This window comes from Condylura cristata, unplaced genomic scaffold (genome assembly GCF_000260355.1).
Source record: "Condylura cristata isolate star-nosed mole 26May11 unplaced genomic scaffold, ConCri1.0 scaffold00025, whole genome shotgun sequence".
Classification (NCBI taxonomy): Eukaryota; Metazoa; Chordata; class Mammalia; order Eulipotyphla; family Talpidae; genus Condylura; species Condylura cristata.
Window position 1 is genome coordinate 24,631,995 of NW_004567126.1, and position 16,173 is coordinate 24,648,167.

The 16,173-nt window shown below is 39.9% G+C and overlaps 1 protein-coding gene across 3 annotated transcripts in view; it reads left to right on the plus strand.

Moving 5' to 3' along the window:
* The first annotated feature begins 309 nt into the window (after positions 1-309).
* Positions 310-16,173, plus strand: part of ALG9 (ALG9, alpha-1,2-mannosyltransferase) — a 62,666-nt gene continuing 46,802 nt past the window's right edge. Inside the window, exons 1-8 of one of the 3 annotated variants that reach the window (XM_004689275.2) lie at positions 310-516; positions 1,403-1,541; positions 2,344-2,478; positions 5,138-5,208; positions 6,778-6,866; positions 9,137-9,272; positions 12,919-13,006; positions 13,159-13,264. In XM_004689275.2, the coding sequence (XP_004689332.1) occupies positions 386-516; positions 1,403-1,541; positions 2,344-2,478; positions 5,138-5,208; positions 6,778-6,866; positions 9,137-9,272; positions 12,919-13,006; positions 13,159-13,264 (895 nt within the window). In that variant the 5' untranslated portion in view covers positions 310-385. Of the gene's footprint in view, positions 517-889; positions 1,236-1,402; positions 1,542-2,343; positions 2,479-5,137; positions 5,209-6,777; positions 6,867-9,136; positions 9,273-12,918; positions 13,007-13,158; positions 13,265-16,173 lie in introns of those variants that run through there. The other 2 variants (XM_012729768.1, XM_012729769.1) reach the window with 2 other exon arrangements.

Here is a 16,173-nt window from a genome sequence, read left to right on the forward strand (position 1 = left end):
ACCGCCCCTCTGGTAAGCAGCTGTGCTGTCATACTGAAGTGAATGTCTCTGCTGACTCACTCAGCGTTATTTAATCAAAAGGAACGGAGAACGGGTTTTGTGATGAGAGTGGAGAATGCTGAAAAGTTGAGAGTTGGAGGGAGGGAGGAATGCCCAATTACAAGCAAGTGGAAGGGAAGACTTTGGTGTTGAAAATCAAGTCTCAGATTTCCTTTCTTGCAGACTCAGAGATTTGCCCCATTGGCCCAGTAACATAATTCAGCCTTTTCTGCGCATGTCAAGGTCTTTTGTCCCTCGGCGGACACCGTTTGGCAACCAAAGCAATGTCTGCGCGCTCTCTGCCTTCCTAGGGTGCCGGATTCTACTCTTTCCTCTCGCGCCTGCCATGGTCAGCCGAGGGGCTCGGCAGCGCCTGAAGGGCAGCGGGGGCAGCGGCGGGGACACGGCTTCGGCGGCGGACAAGCTGCGGGAGCTGCTGTGCAGCCGGGAGGCGGGCAGCGGGGAGCCCCGGACTGAGTACGTGTGCGGGCGCGGCGGGGGCGTGGCCGGCGGGCACCGCGCGGGGCGCCCGGGAGGGTCTCGGCCCCGCAGCGCGGACCTTTCCGCCGCAGGGGCCGCTTTCACCCGCGTCCTCCTGCGCGGCGGGTCGGCGTGCGGTTTCCGCTCCGCCTTAAATCCCGCTGCTTGCGGGCCTGGCTTCTGGCAGGGGAACCTTGGGGTGCGGGTCTTTGAGGCTCCAGGTCCTGGCCCAGGACGGCGTTTGGTGTTTGAACGGGCTGGAGGCGTTGACGAGAGCAAAGATATATATATACTTTTGCTGGCTGTTTTTCGCAGCTTCTTTCTTGCAAAGTCCTGTCCCTTTGCCGTTTTGCCGTTTTGCCGTTTTGCCGTTGTGAGTCCCACAACCTCTTTGCACCACCTGCAACCTCGGCTCTCCGCAAGCCCGGGGTTCCGGAGATTAGACAGCGTTAAAAGAGCTGTCAGTTTGTGGAACTGGAGGAGCAAAGTGTACCTTGCGCATACTGGGTCTCGATGCTCTTGAACAGATGGGGAGATGATTAAAACCACGGAAAGAAATGGCTTTCTTAAATTGAGAAAGAAAAGGGGGAAATGAAAACTTCATGGGCTTAACATGAGTGATTAGTTTCCTTGAGATAGGGGAGTGTCAGAGGCAGTGAACTAAAGTGTGTGAGTTAGACCTGAAAGCAAGAAATGGAAGGAGTTAATGATTAAAGGTGATTAAGTTCTTGATTTTCTTATTTGCTCTACTCAGAATTACTCGTGGTTCACCTTTTTAGTTGAATAACCATCCCTTGCCATTTTTGTCCTTTCTGTCTAGTTTTAGTTCTGGCTAACAAATCTTCCTGGTACATACTTTTTTGGTGTTTTTTCTTCTGAGCAGATTGTCAGGGAACAAGGCAGGACAAGTCTGGGCGCCCGAAGGATCTACTGCTTTCAAATGTCTGCTCTCAGCAAGGTTATGTGCTGCTCTCCTAAGCAACATCTCTGACTGTGATGAAACATTCAACTACTGGGAACCAGTAGGTGATTTCTTTAGTCCTCTTTTTTTGTTCTCGATTTCTCTATTTGGGACCTTGTTATCAATCAAGATACAAGTAATACACGAATGTGACTAGTTAAGTAACATTATTTTCACTTTTGTTTTCTAAACTGATGATAAACCTACTGTTGGGGACTGTAGTTAATTGGTTACAAAAAGATATAATTTGTTATTACAATTTTTAAAATCAAAGTATTTTTTAAAGTTAACAAATGCTGCAAAGCTTGAAGGAAAAATAGTAACTCCTGGTTCCACTTCTCAGGTTCAGATTCGACTCCACAGAAGCAACCATTTTCTTTGAACTTCCAAAGCTGTTTTTTCTGATGGTTACTAAAATAAACATCATTGCTAAGTAGTATATTTATACTATTTCTTGATTCATATATTTATAATGTTGTAACTGCTCTGGTATAGAAAATTCATAAGTAAAATGTTCTGATCACACTTTGCATCAAAGAAGAATAGTGTAGACAATTTAAGGAAAACATAAGACAGTTTCTCTGTTTTGGCCAATAAGAATGAAAACAAACAAACAAACAAAATAAATAAATAAATAGAGGTTAATATTGACCAAACAACAATCTTATAGAATTTAGAATGTTCTAGAATTTAGAATATTAGACTTTTGAATGTCATTTTAATTTTAACCTATTATTTACAGATCTTAGCTTTTTTGTGTACCTTTATATCTTTAATGTTTAAGTTTAGGAATTTCACCTGCATCTTTTAATAAGCATTTTTGGACACTATAACCCTGAATTACTCTTGTTTTATACTTTTAGACACACTACCTCATCTATGGAAAGGGGTTTCAGACTTGGGAATATTCCCCAACTTATGCCATTCGCTCCTATGCTTACCTGTTGCTTCATGCCTGGCCAGCTGCATTTCATGCAAGAATTCTACAGACTAATAAGGTAAGGGCAGGCAACCTGGAAGCAATTACAGATGTGAGTTTCTGGAATAGTTTTGAGAAAAGGACAAAACATATCACTAGTTAAGAGGGGACTTTGTTTTGAAAAAGAATCATTCATTAAGTCTCCTGTTCACCAGTATTTAATGGAGCAACTTTTATTTGGTAGAAGTTTGTTAAGTGCTGGAGATTTAACAGTAGCTAAATCTCTATCCTTCTGAAATGACAGTTTTAGTGGGGAAGATGAGCATTGAACAAGTAATTATAAACACACTGTGTCTTATGGAGGAAAAGCACAGTGGGATCGCATATTACAAGCCTAACTTAAGCAGAATACTTCAAGGATAATTAGAAGTTAGACCTAACCAGATAACTTTTCAGACTTGTGTATTTCTTTAGGTTTTCCCTGTTTGGAGTTTATTCAGCTCTTGAATGTAGGTTTATATTTTTTACCAAATTTTACCAAATTTGGGAAATTGTTAGCTGCTATTATTTCAGCCTTGCCATGTTTCTCCTTTCCTGAGACTGCAATGATTTGAGTGTTAGATCCTTTGTTATAATTCTATAGGTCCCTGAGTCTCTGTTCATTACCCTGCCTGCCTTTTTCTCTCTTTTCTTCAGGTTGAACTGTTTCTTCTGTGTTTTACTTCACTGACCCTTTATTATGTCCTTTCTGTTCAATGACTGGGTAACCATAGTCATTGAACTTTTTTTTTGTTATTGTATTTTTTTAATTTCTGAAAACTTTCCACTTGCTTTTCTTTTTATCTTTGCTATCTACTGAGAATCCATTTCATTTGTTCAAGCAGCTTCTTAATTGCTTGCTGAGGCATTTGAAAATTTTTTCTTTCTTTTTGCAGTTACATTAGTTTTAACACTGTATAGGATTTACAGAAAAGGACCACACCATTCAGGTGTGTGTTACCACATCACACCCAGCAACATAATCCTCTACCGCAGTCCATTGTGCCTTCTCCCCACTTTTTGTTGAGGTATTTTTATCATGGCTACTTTACTTTTTATTTTATTTATTGTTGCATAAAAGAACTGGGATTTAGGTCATAAGTATGGGGAAGAAGGGGTAAGAGGATTCACCAAAGACGGAGTGGGGAGCAGAACAGGCAGATTTCTACAGAAATACACTGCTGAGGGGAGCAGTGAGCGAGACAGAAGAGATCATCTGTGCTGTCAGCTCCTGGGCTGGGGGTCAATAGCTTGATAGTGCTGAGACTTATCTCCTTGTGCCACCCTTAAGTATTTATATTTTAGAGGTCAGTTTAGAGTTAAGTTTACCAGATCAGTTTTCCCCTCCTCAGAATTCTGCTGATTTTACATGTTGCTATGATAATAAATATTCTGACAGTGTTAAGTCTGTCTATCCCTGAAATGATTAATCGAGTTAGCCAGGTTTTCTATCCCTTTGAATAAAATTTGTAAGATGCATTAATTTCAGTCTTATCCAGTTTTTTTTTTTTAAAGATTTTATTTATTTATGCATACAAGAACTGGGGCATAGGCTAGAGGTTTATGTGTGTGTGTGGCGGGGTGAGATGATTTACTAGAGACAAAGTAGGGAGCAAAACAGGAGAATCTACTGAAGCATACTGCTGAGGGGAGCAGTAGGCAAGACAGGTGAGGTCTACTGCACCATGTGGTTCAGCTCCCTGCCTGGAGATCCAGATCATGATGCAGTTGCTGTGGATAGCTTCATAGTGTTGACACTTAACTATATGATCTCATTTAATTTTTAACTTCTATTCTCTTGTACTGTCTGTAACTTCTTGTACTATTCCCAGCTAAATGAGGAACCCTTATACACACTTTGTAAAAATTATCTACATTCCTAGTAGCATTTGAAATAGTGCTCAGTGCATAGTAGATTTTCAGTACATTTTTGTTAAATTAATGAATCTGGCTCACTTTATTGAACTTTTTTGGGGTTGTAGTGATGAAATGGAAAGTATTTTCAAGTTATACATAGTTACATTAATTATAGTATATGTTTAAATAGTGCTTATATTTGGAGATATTTAATCCTGTTAAGTATCAATATACTGTAGTATGAAAGTTATTTGTTATAACTCCTATTATTTTATTTTGTTACATTTATTTTTAAAATTGGTATTCCTTAATTACAAGTTAGTTACAGTTTGGAAGAGAGAAGGAAAATTACATAAATTTCATCAGCTTGACATAGTCACTTTTACCATTATATAGCTTTCAGTCTTCTCATAGACTTCTGATTTTTGTAATTTTAACTTAGATGTGTCCATAATATTGTATTACGCATTTTCACCTAGATAATTGATACTAATATAGCAAGTTATTTAAGAAATGCTTGTTGAGTAAATGAACCGCATATTCAAAGAATTTTCCTACTATCTTTGTAGCCACAGATTTTAATATCTATATTAAATTTAATATCCATGAGCTATATGCAGCATGAGTTATTAGCTGTTATCTTTTTTAAAACAGTTTTGTTTTTATGGTAGTACCACAGTTAACATTGTCATGATTAGTAGTTTGAGTTACTTCTGTTGTCTAGAATCACAGTTGAGTCTAGGGATATGAAATTTGTATGATTCTTGTTCTGTGTTACCTTTCAAAAGGATTTGACTGTTTCTATTTTTTATCTTTGACTTCTTGTTCTGTGCTTGTTTCAGATTCTTGTCTTTTACTTTTTACGATGTCTCCTGGCTTTTGTGAGCTGTGTCTGTGAACTTTATTTTTACAAGTAAGTAGAAAAGCTTTGCTTCTAGAAGTGCTTTGAGTAAGTCCAATATAGTATAGATTATTTCTCTTATAATGTAAGTAGTGCTTAGAGTAAAAAACACTTTCCTGCTCACTCCTAATACTATATCTGAATTGCTTCTTAAATTTCCCCACCTTTGTTCAGCTATAATTGACCCATAACATTGTATAAGTTTAAGATGTACAAGATGGTTATTATCTGATATATATATATATTATAAAATGATTACCTCCATAAGATTAATTAACATATTCATCACTGAACAAATTGCAAATTCTTGTTTGTATGTGGTGAGGACATTATGATTTACTCTCTAACCAACTTTTAAATATAAAATACAGTATTGCTAACTATTGTCACCAGGCTGTTTATTATATCCCCAGAATCTTATAACTGGAGGTTTGCATCCTTTGACTGACATCTCCTCATTCCCCCCAACCCCTGACCACCAACATTTTACCTTCTGCTTACAAGTAAAATCTAAAGTAAGAAATAAGTGAGATCTACAGTATTTTCTTTATCTGACATTTCATGTAGCATAGTGTCCTTAAGGTCCATCCATGCATTGAAAATGACAGGTTTTCCTTTTTTTTATTACTGTGATTGGATAATATTCCATTAAATATTTATGACATTTTCTTGTTCTCTTTCTCCACTAGGAAGTTTGTTCACTCAAAGCCTTTTTGTGAAAGTGTCTGAAAACACAGGCTTATTCCATCTTAAAAAAAAAGTGAGCAACAAGGTGCTGCAGAAAATGTCATCCTAAAATTGTACATTCAGCTGAACCATTTTTTAAAACCAAGAGCTAACTTGATTACCAAGGAAAGAAAAATAAAAAAAAGATAGTGAATTTACCATTAACATTCTCATTTAAGGATATATTTAGTAAGAAGCAAATTTATTTCTGAAAGAAGTTCTGAGTTGCACTAGGATAGCAATATTTAGTATTTTATTTGTAGGTTAAAAAAAAAAAAACCTATAAGACAGACTTAAAGGGAAGTATAGAATTGCTTGGAGAAACATTGGCCAAGATAACCCCTTGTTACCACTTGGGTTATCTCCTAGTCTTTTTGTCTGAGAACAACTACCATTTACTGAGGATCTATGTGCTCCTCAGCATTTTTCCATGCACTGTTTCCACAGAAATATGTTAAAGCAGGTATTGTCACCATCCAGGTGAGGAATCTGACAGAGACAGATCTAACAGGCTGGCTACGCCTGCACTGGCAAAGCCAAGGTGTGAACCTGTGCTCAGCCAACTCTCAGGCCTGGTGTATCACAGTATCATGCTGTTTCCTATTTTAAAAAAGAACAAAAAACAGACTTAAGTTTAGCCTGGAAAGTGTACATTTCCTCCCGGGTAGAGAGCACTCCACTCCTTGTGAAGAATAGCAATGTTGGGTTTCTTATGCCTGTGAAATTGCTACCAAACCTGCTGAAGTCTGTATTTGACCTCAGCTGTTCACTTCCCCTGTGATGTAGACATGTTTTGTCCTCTGGTTTGAAATGTCCTTAAGGTTTGCTATGGGATAATCGTTGCCTTTTTCCTAGGGCTGTGTGCAAGAAGTTTGGGCTGCACGTGAGTCGAATGATGCTAGCCTTTTTGGTTCTTAGCACGGGCATGTTTTGCTCATCATCAGGTAAGGAAAAGGGCGGGGGTGGGATAGTGTATTGAAAGGAAAATTTCACCAAATGTAGGTATATTTATATAAGATGTCAGTACTTTGCAGAGCTCTGTTCGCCTATCTACATGATCTTGATTGACCTTTACAACAATCCTAGGTATAAAGAAGGTAAATGTTTTCTCATTTTATATGTGAGGACCTTGAAACTTAGAAAGGTGAAAAGACTTACTAAAAGTCAAAGAATTCATAATGATGGGCGCTGCTGCTTTCACCAGGCTTCTTTTTATTATGTTAATGTGTTTTTATCACTGCAAGTTTGCACAACTCAACCAACCACTGTCTTTCTTTGCTGTGGGGGGAAAGAATTTTGTCTTACTCAAATAAGTTATTTGTCTCTAAAAATGTTCTTGATAATTCTGCTTTCAGCCCACTGTTTGCACTAGAGGTGTTAATCGAGCCGTGCATCTTTGTTGGGGCTTTTTCTTTTATAGTACATTTCTAGAACTAGAAACCCTAATCTAGAGTGTTGGCTTGTAAAGTGTGACCAAGGTGATCCACTTTCTAAAGGTAGTCATTTCTCAAATTCTCGAAAAGATGAAGTTGCTTGATATAATTCTAAGTAGTTTCTGCTCAGAAACCAAAGTTCCTAAGAGTATAGTGTACAACACTATACATTAAAGTAGTAACCAGCACAAAATTATATATTTACTTTTCCTTCATTGATTATAAAAAAATCATGTTCTGCAGAGACCTCAGGGCGCCACACCTGAGTAATTTTGAGAGCCCTGTTCTAATGATACTGTTCTGTCCTTTGAGCTGGCAGAGGCCCCATTGTCCTCTCTCTTTTTAAAAAATTAATTTATTTATGTATACAACCACTGGGGTACAGGCCAGAAGTGCAGGGAGTGAGAGGATTCACCTGAGACAGCATGGAGAGCAGAACAGGCAGGTCTACAAAGTACACTGCTGAGGGGAGCAGGAGAGGTCTGCTGCACCATGTGGGTCAGCTCCCTGACCAGCTAGGGATCAAACTCATGCTGTAGTGGCTGGCAGTGGCTTGATAGCACTGTGTCTTTAATCCCTGTGCCACCAGGGAGGGCCCAGTGTCCTCTACATTGGCATCTGGAGTAGACAACTTTGGATTCAGCGGTATTATCTAGCATTTACTTGTGGAGGTTGTACCTCACCTGTTTCTTTAATCACTTTGCTACTCCTCAAATTGAGTCTTATGTGAGAGATACCTGGAGGATCTCTAGTTTGTAATTTCAGTTGAGGTTGTTAAAGCACAGATAAGTGAAAGGCATCCTTTAATACAGAACCTCTAAACTCTTTGTGAGTTTCTTAAGTTATACTGCTTGTTTATTGTGGTTTTTGTTGGAGTTGGTTTATTTTTTCTAGTGTACATTGAAGCTGGCCTTCCATAGCAGGGAGGCAGATCTGCCTTTTTATATAGAGTGTTAGAAACACAGGGCCCTCCCTGGTGCTCAAGGGGTTAAGGTGCAGAGCTAGGAAGTTAGCAGGGCCACTGCAGCAGGAGTTCGATCTCCAGCCAGGGAGGTGACCCACATGGCACAACAGACCTCCCCTGTCTTGCCTGCTGCTCCCCACTCTGTCTCTGGTGAATCCTCTCACCAACCCGGCACCTCTGGCCTCTACCCCAGTTTAGTATGCATAAATAAATAAATCTTTAAAAAGAAACACTTTGGTCAGACATCAGTTAGGACTATAAACATTCAGTCTTCTCTGTACAGGAAAGTATTGCCAGAGGGAAATAACGAGGGGGACAGCAGAGGGCCACTCTGTCTGTGTCAGTGGCTATAGGCTGCCAAGCAGTGCTGTCAGGAACATCTCGCCCTTGAGAAGGCTTCCTAGAATGTCCATGGGGTGTAGGTTTATACCACGATAGTCTCAGAAGGCTATCAGGAGATAACTTTCAGAAACAGATTATCAGCCATGACTGTAGATCTATTGCAGCATCTTCCTGGTCTGGAAATAGAACCTGGCTTTCAGTAAGTTTTGGATTTGCAGGACAGGTCAGGAAGGACTGACATGATTGGTTGGTGCTGTGTAATTGGGCACTGGGTTGGGACCTTGAAAGCAGGAATGAGTCCATCACAAAATCAGGGAACTTACCTTTTAACTTTACTGAACATTTCCATGTAGTTTTGCCCCCAATATGTTCCTGGTTACTGGCGTTTTGCAAGAGAGGTACATTTGTAATAATTGATACTTCATAGTACTCAGACTCATCCCTTTGTCCATTTTTCACTTCTTGATTGCTGCAGCATTCCTCCCCAGTAGCTTCTGTATGTACACGACTCTGATAGCCATGACTGGCTGGTACATGGATAAGACTTCCATCGCTGTGCTTGGAGTAGCAGCTGGGGCCATCCTCGGCTGGCCATTCAGTGCGGCTCTTGGGTAAGGAACGCACACATTTTGTCTTCCTTGTAGCACTAGTATATTGCACCTGTTCGTGTTTTAACTTACTTCTTTGTTTACCTGACTAGAACCTAACGTCGTACTAATTAACTAAACTACAAAGATGCTGGGAAATGGTAGAATATTTCTCTTAGGACTTTGATTGTTGGTATTATTCTAGTAAGAACAGTGACTGTCGAGCATCTACTGCGTGTTGGATGCGGCTAACCCCTATAAGCATTATCCCTCAGCCTTACAGTGAGTATGAGAGAAACACACCGATTAGTGCTTTACAGAGGAGAGAACAGACTCCAGGTGGCTCGGAATTTGCCGTTAAGATCTTGTGAGCTGCGGATCCAGGCCTCCTGAGCATTACAACTGGTCTTCTTCCACTGCACCACGCTGGGCTGTGTATTTTCCAGTCACTCGAGCGGAATCTGAGCTCCCTGTCCGTGCTTTTCCTTTCTTGTCCCAGCATCTTTCCCCCCAAGTTCCTTGGTATCTCTCATTCCTCTTGTAGTTCTCATTTCTACCTCTTCACTCTACTTTGTGCTGCCTTGATTTCTTGTCTGTAAATTACCACTAGTAATTTAGGAAAAGATTTTAGTTGGCTGTGGAAGTGATTATAGTAATATATACCATTATTTCTAAAAAGACACCAGATTGCATGAGTTTGAAAGTACCAATTCTCTTCTAGCTCAACCTACAAACAGTCATTACTAATAGTTCTGCATATTTCTTTCCAGAATTTATCCTGTACATATGCTGCATAGACATAAACATAAACATATATGCATTCTAAACAGAACGATTTGTCTATGTATTTTCTACTGTACATAGGTTTTATATTGCTCCTTGTATCAGGTGCATAACATTCCATTTTTTATCCGTCCATCATTTATTTAACCATTGCTTTATTGATAGACATTTGATTTTCAGTTTTTTGTTATTATACACAAGACTTTAGTGAACATATGTCTTGACACTTGTAGAGATTTAGCTATTGAGCTATTTAGAAGACTAGTTACTAAGAGAATAGGCATTCAGAATTTTCCTAGTTGCCTTTTAAAGTCTGATTTCTCTACCTTCAGTCTTTACTTATATTCTGCACATCATCTATTGCACTCTTCAAGATTTTGTGTGAGGCCCTCTTCTAGATCTCCTGCTGTCCCTCAGTTGTCCTGATGATCCCCATAGCTTGATATCTACTCCAGTTATCCCTTGAGCTTCATTTATACATTCGTTATTTCTCTTTTCTTGGGTTACTACATAACTTCCCAAATGATCTTCTTGTCTTTAGTCTTGCCCCTGTAAATCTACTCTCCATTTCAAAATAGATTTATCACCCTAAAAGACAAACAGGGTTTTATCACTCTTTGGTTTGTTTTAAACTCTCTAATGACTTTTCCATTGCTCTGTTTCATGACCTGTGGCCAAATTCAGCTGGCCCCAAAACTGTTTTTATATTTTTAAAGGTCTGTTTAAAAAAAGACACACATGGCCCTCCCTGGTGGCGCAGTGGGTTAAAGCACAGCACTGAGAAGCTAAAGCTACTTCCACATATGAGTTCGATTCCCGCCTTCCCTGGAGGTGATCACATGGTGTGGCATACCTCTCCTAGCCTGCCCACTGCTCCCCTCAGTAGTGTACTTCGTAGATCTGCCTGTTCTGCTCCCCACTGTGTCTCTGGTGAGGCCTCTCGCCGCCCCTGAGCCTCTGGCCTGTACCCCAGTTCTGTATGCACAAATAAATATATCTTTGAAAAAAAAAAAAAGACACACGTACACAGTATGCAGTAAAGACTATGTTTGGCCTGTGAAGCTTAAAAATATATACTGTCAGCTCCTTTAGTAATACCCTACTCTACAAATTCTAACATGACAAAGCCCCGATCTTCTTTTTCAACTCTCCCAGCTCCTTTTGTGACTTCCTCTATTCCTTTTACTCTCTGCTCCATTTACATTGAACTTCATGGATTCCCAGTTCCTCTGGGTGGCATGTTTTAATTGGTCGGCCTTTGGCTGAGATAACTGATTTCAGGATCACAGTCTCTTAAGGAGCCATCATTTATTGAATACTTAGTGTGAAGTATGGGTGATATCATGATAAATAAGATAGTTATCATTCCTGCGGCTTTGAAACTTACATTTTAGTAGTGAGACAGAAGATAGTTATCATTGCTACAGCTTTGAAAATTACATTTTAGTAGTAAGACAGATAGCAATTAATTAAAGGTATGATGACCCATCAAAAGAGAGTTACAGGTACTATGTAAAGGTAACTAGTTGGGGAGAAAGAAATAAAAACACAGACATCTTAACACATAATTTAGATAATAGAATGTGAAATTCAAATCATATAAGAGATATCCTGTGACACTGCAACCAGTGATAGAGATTAGTACCATAAAAATTCAGAGATGGGGCCCTCCCTGGTGGCACAGCGGGTTAAAGCACAGCACTAAGAAACTAAAGCCACTTCCGCATGAGTTCGATTCCCGCCTGCCCCGGAGGTGACCACATGGTGTGGCAGACCTCTCCTGACCTGCCCGCTGCTCCCCTCAGCAGTGTACTTCGTCGATCTGCCTGTTCTGCTCCCCACTCTGTCTCTGGTGAATCCTCTCACCCTCGGCATCTCTGGCCTGTACCCCAGTTCTGTATGCACAAATAAATAAATCTTTACAAAAAAAATTCAGAGATGGGAGAAATTGGTTTTGTGGGGATTCTACAAAGGAGGTGGCAATGGAGCTTGTCGTTGGCGAATATTAGATTCTGTGGAGTAGAATGGTGTGAGTCAGGGATTCTTTGTGACTGGAGCCTGAGTAAAGACGGACTAGTAACCTGGTTGTGGCTATGCAGATGATTGTCCATGCAGTGTGAGGGGAGGCACCCACTGAGATAGTGAGTGTCGAAAAAGAACAGTTGAAGTTTGCTTTTAGAGACAGGACACTACCGTGGGCGAGGGGGCAGAAGAAACCTAGAAAGGAGCACGAGGAAGAAGCCAGAAAAGTGTCGGAACCAGGGTTCCTGAAGAAGCAGGAACAGATGCTTTGAGTCATGTGCAGCATAAACAAAAAGGGAGGTGAGGGGCTGCTGCGGCTGCCGGAGAGGAGATTCCTGTGGGCCTAGATAGGTCTCGGTAGCTTGATGCTCCGCGGTAAGGAAGAAATACTGACAGCAGCACACATATTACCTGCTTGAGGAATGTCAGCGAGAGGAAGACAAGCAGATGGTATTAGAAGGAAATATATGATAATTGAAATAAAGTTTGTGATATTACCACTAAAACTTAATAAACCATGGAGGGGAGAACACATTTAGTTGATTGGGTGGATAGAGTGCAGTAGGGGCCATTTACAGTTAACATGGTGAGTGTCAGTTGCACATTGTACACAGTGAAGCTCATTCCAGAAGCTCAGTATTTCTGTACTTGTGTGTTGTGGCGCGCATAGCACTCTGTTGGGGCCTGGGCACAGACTGGTGTATTCTGAGAAGACTCCTCTCACGTACCAGCACTCTTTCCTCACGGTCACTGCCAGAGACATTACCTTCTCAGTTCAGCATGGGGTATGCGTGATTCTGACCTGTCTGAGTCTGTCATCGAAGTATTTTATTTAATGCCCACTTTCCCTTTCTCTGTTAAATAGTTTACCTATTGCCTTTGACTTGCTGGTCATGAAACACCGGTGGAAGAGTTTCTTTTACTGGTCCGTGGTGGCCTTGATACTCTTTCTGGTGAGTTTTCTTTTTGTTTAGTTCAAACTTTGAAATGAACTTCTCATGTGGCAAAGGCAACATGAGTTTGGGCCGGGGCTTATCCCACCAGCATTGTGGGAAAGTTTGCAGAGCAGAACTCTACAACTGCTGTTTCTTTCCCACTGTTGCAGGTGCCCGTGGTAGCCATTGACAGCTACTACTATGGGAGGTTGGTGATAGCACCACTCAACATCGTCCTGTATAACGTCTTTACTCCTCACGGACCTGACCTGTATGGTAAGGCTCTTTGAAATTTGGGGAAGAACTAGGAGACAGCTCCTATGTCTGAGACTCAAAATGTTCATTCAGTTGCTTCATTTAATCAAATACATAAAGCATTTCTTTCCTAGTCATTTTCCTTCTTTTTAAAAAATTGGATAGAGCGTAGTAAGCTACGTGGTCACTAAATATTTCTCTTGGATTTGCTGATGTTCAGATACTGGCTCTGTTAGTCCAGCCATCACTTATTCCCAGTTTCAGAGTGTTGAGGATTCTGTCAGGTATGCCATCACTTTTGATATTGCTCCTTTTCTTTTCAATTAAAAGTTGCATTTTTCTCTTCTCTTAATTAATGGTTTGGGATATATTTCTCTACATGTTTTCTATACATATATATAGTTGATAATCATTTTAAAAATTTGTGCTACTTCCGTCTGGGGGAGAGCGTTCGGAAAACCTGTAGACAAAGTGTAGTGAATGGGGGTGAGTCAGCATGAGAGGATGGGTACTTTGGCCAATTTAGGGTTGAGAGGGGAAAAAGTGGAATGTCTTTAGGCTGGGTGGTCTTCTGTAGTTTGCTGGCTGACATTTCCACTCCTCCCTTGAGGCCTTTCACACAGCTAGTGAGTGAGCTTGTTCTGTTTGGACCCAAGCCATTTGAAGTAGCAATTGTTTCAAAGGGATGAGCTAGAGATTTTTCTGATCAAATAAGCCAAGTCAGTTAACATTTTTGGAGACAGTTCATCATTAAAATAGTGTAGCTCCTCTTGAAGATCTTGGAGCATCCTATATTTGTGATCAGGGCTCCGCTGTGAAGCATTATCTACATCTGTGCCTCTTATCAATTTAAGCTGTTTCATTTTTCTTTCATTTTGCCAATAAAAGCAACAGACTGATGATATTTAAAGTAAGCCTACGAATGAAATTAAATTAAGCCCACTGGAATTTCAGGAGTATTGTCATTTTAGATAGCAAGTACCAGGTTAAAATAAACAGTTTTTTTTTTTCAGTGAACTGAATTCACAAGCTACATGATTGGAGAATAATTGCTAAGTGGAGGAACTTAAAAAGACTCCTTAATGGCTTGCAGATCACTGGGATGTGGGGGAATAGATCCAATGTGAAGCTTTTGCCTCTAGATGTCTCCCTTTAGCTAAGGAGAGTTAACATATATTTAAATGCCCCTTGTTTTAGTAGTTTGTTTGTGCAATTTTAGTTGATTCTGCAAGACAATAGAAGAAAGACTTTTCTCTTAAACTTTGTGCGTTAGAAATGGATTGCGTGGAGCCTGCTGAAAGCATAGTGTACATTATGTGTGGATGAATACACGAGTTTAATTTTGAAAAATTGGCTTTTCTACTTTTATAAGTGGATTATTACATTAGAATATTCTGATTGCTTACTTACAAACTTTGTAGGAGAGTATATGAAAGTTACATAATTTTTATAGTCCTAGATTGATGAAGTTTATAAATCTAGAAATAAACAATGATAGGTAGAATAGGAAAGAAAGAATAAATTTTGATATTAAGTTTAGCTTTCTAGTTTAATGGAAGGAGGATGGAAGGATCTCTACCGTAGGATTTGGAATCCAGCAGAACTATAGCCAGTGTCTAACTGGGAAGAGTTCTTGGCGTTTGTTCTGCTGCCTTTGATGAACTGATACAACTTCAGTTCATATTTTGCTATTTCCTCATGTATAGAAACTGATTACTTTCCTAGCAATAGAAAAAGCTGTATTGGAATAGAATTACTAGACATCACCTAGACTTGCAATGTTGTAGTCAACCAAGCTTTACAAGGTTTTTTTTGATAATGGAATTGTGACGCTTTTATCTCATCTTTGAATTTGACAGCTTGGAGTGGGGTCATTTGATTTCTATCCTCTCATCGACTGTTAACTGCTTTATGCATTAGCAGGCATGTAGACAGACTACTTCTTCCATCTTAGGTATTTGTGTATTCTAGGTCTTTTAGTAAAGATTCGTAATGACTGAATGAGTGAATGAATTCTGTAGTTTCCATCAGATTGCATTTGTTTTGTTCCCTGAGCCGTTATGACCTAGAACTGTTCTGTTGAGACTTGTTACTGGGTGGGGATTTTCTTGGCATCAGATAGGAATAAAGGCAAAAGTACTTTTTAAATCAAAAAGTATTTTATAATTATTAGCTAATCTTACTATAATTGGTGAGTTCATTCAGGAAATACTAAAGACTTAATAGGTCCCTTGGAGCTATAAATTGTCAAACAATGTGGCAGCTTATCTTATGTCATAGAAACTCTTCTATGCTTGACACTGTTAGCATTATTTTGACTCTTTTGTAAGCATTTCTACTCCAAGTGCTTCATTAGTTATGGTTGGCAAACAGTGTCTTTGTGAAGATTAAAAGTGCACTGTGCTGTTACATGTGTAATATATAAAACCCTGTAAATGCTTCTGAATGAGTGAACAAATGGACTTTGTCAAAGAAACATGGAATGAATTGCTTCTGAGTGTTTACCATGTGTCCTCATAGAACTTCTTTTGTGATAAGGGTGCAGACACCCCTATAGATAATTACAGTCCAGGGTATTACGTGCTGAAGAGATAGCCAGGGAATCATAGGAGCATGTCCACCTGTTGGCCTCAGGAAAGGCTTCTTAGAGGGGGTGTCCTTGAATTGAGCCTGAAAGGAAGGAGCTTGCTCAGCAGACACGAGAGGCATGCCTTTCAGAGTCACAGTCTAGGGGCTGCTGAAACCAAAAGATTAAAACTGAGTACTTTCTTTGAAGCTGACATGGTTTTTGCAGCATGAGCTGTACTTGAGGCGGAAGCTGCACGCACAAGACAGTGTCAGTCTCTGTTGTGGCCGTATCTTGTAAATGTTCTGCTCCACAGTTCTTTGTTTTCAAAGGGATCTTCTATACTTTCTTGACTAGACAACAG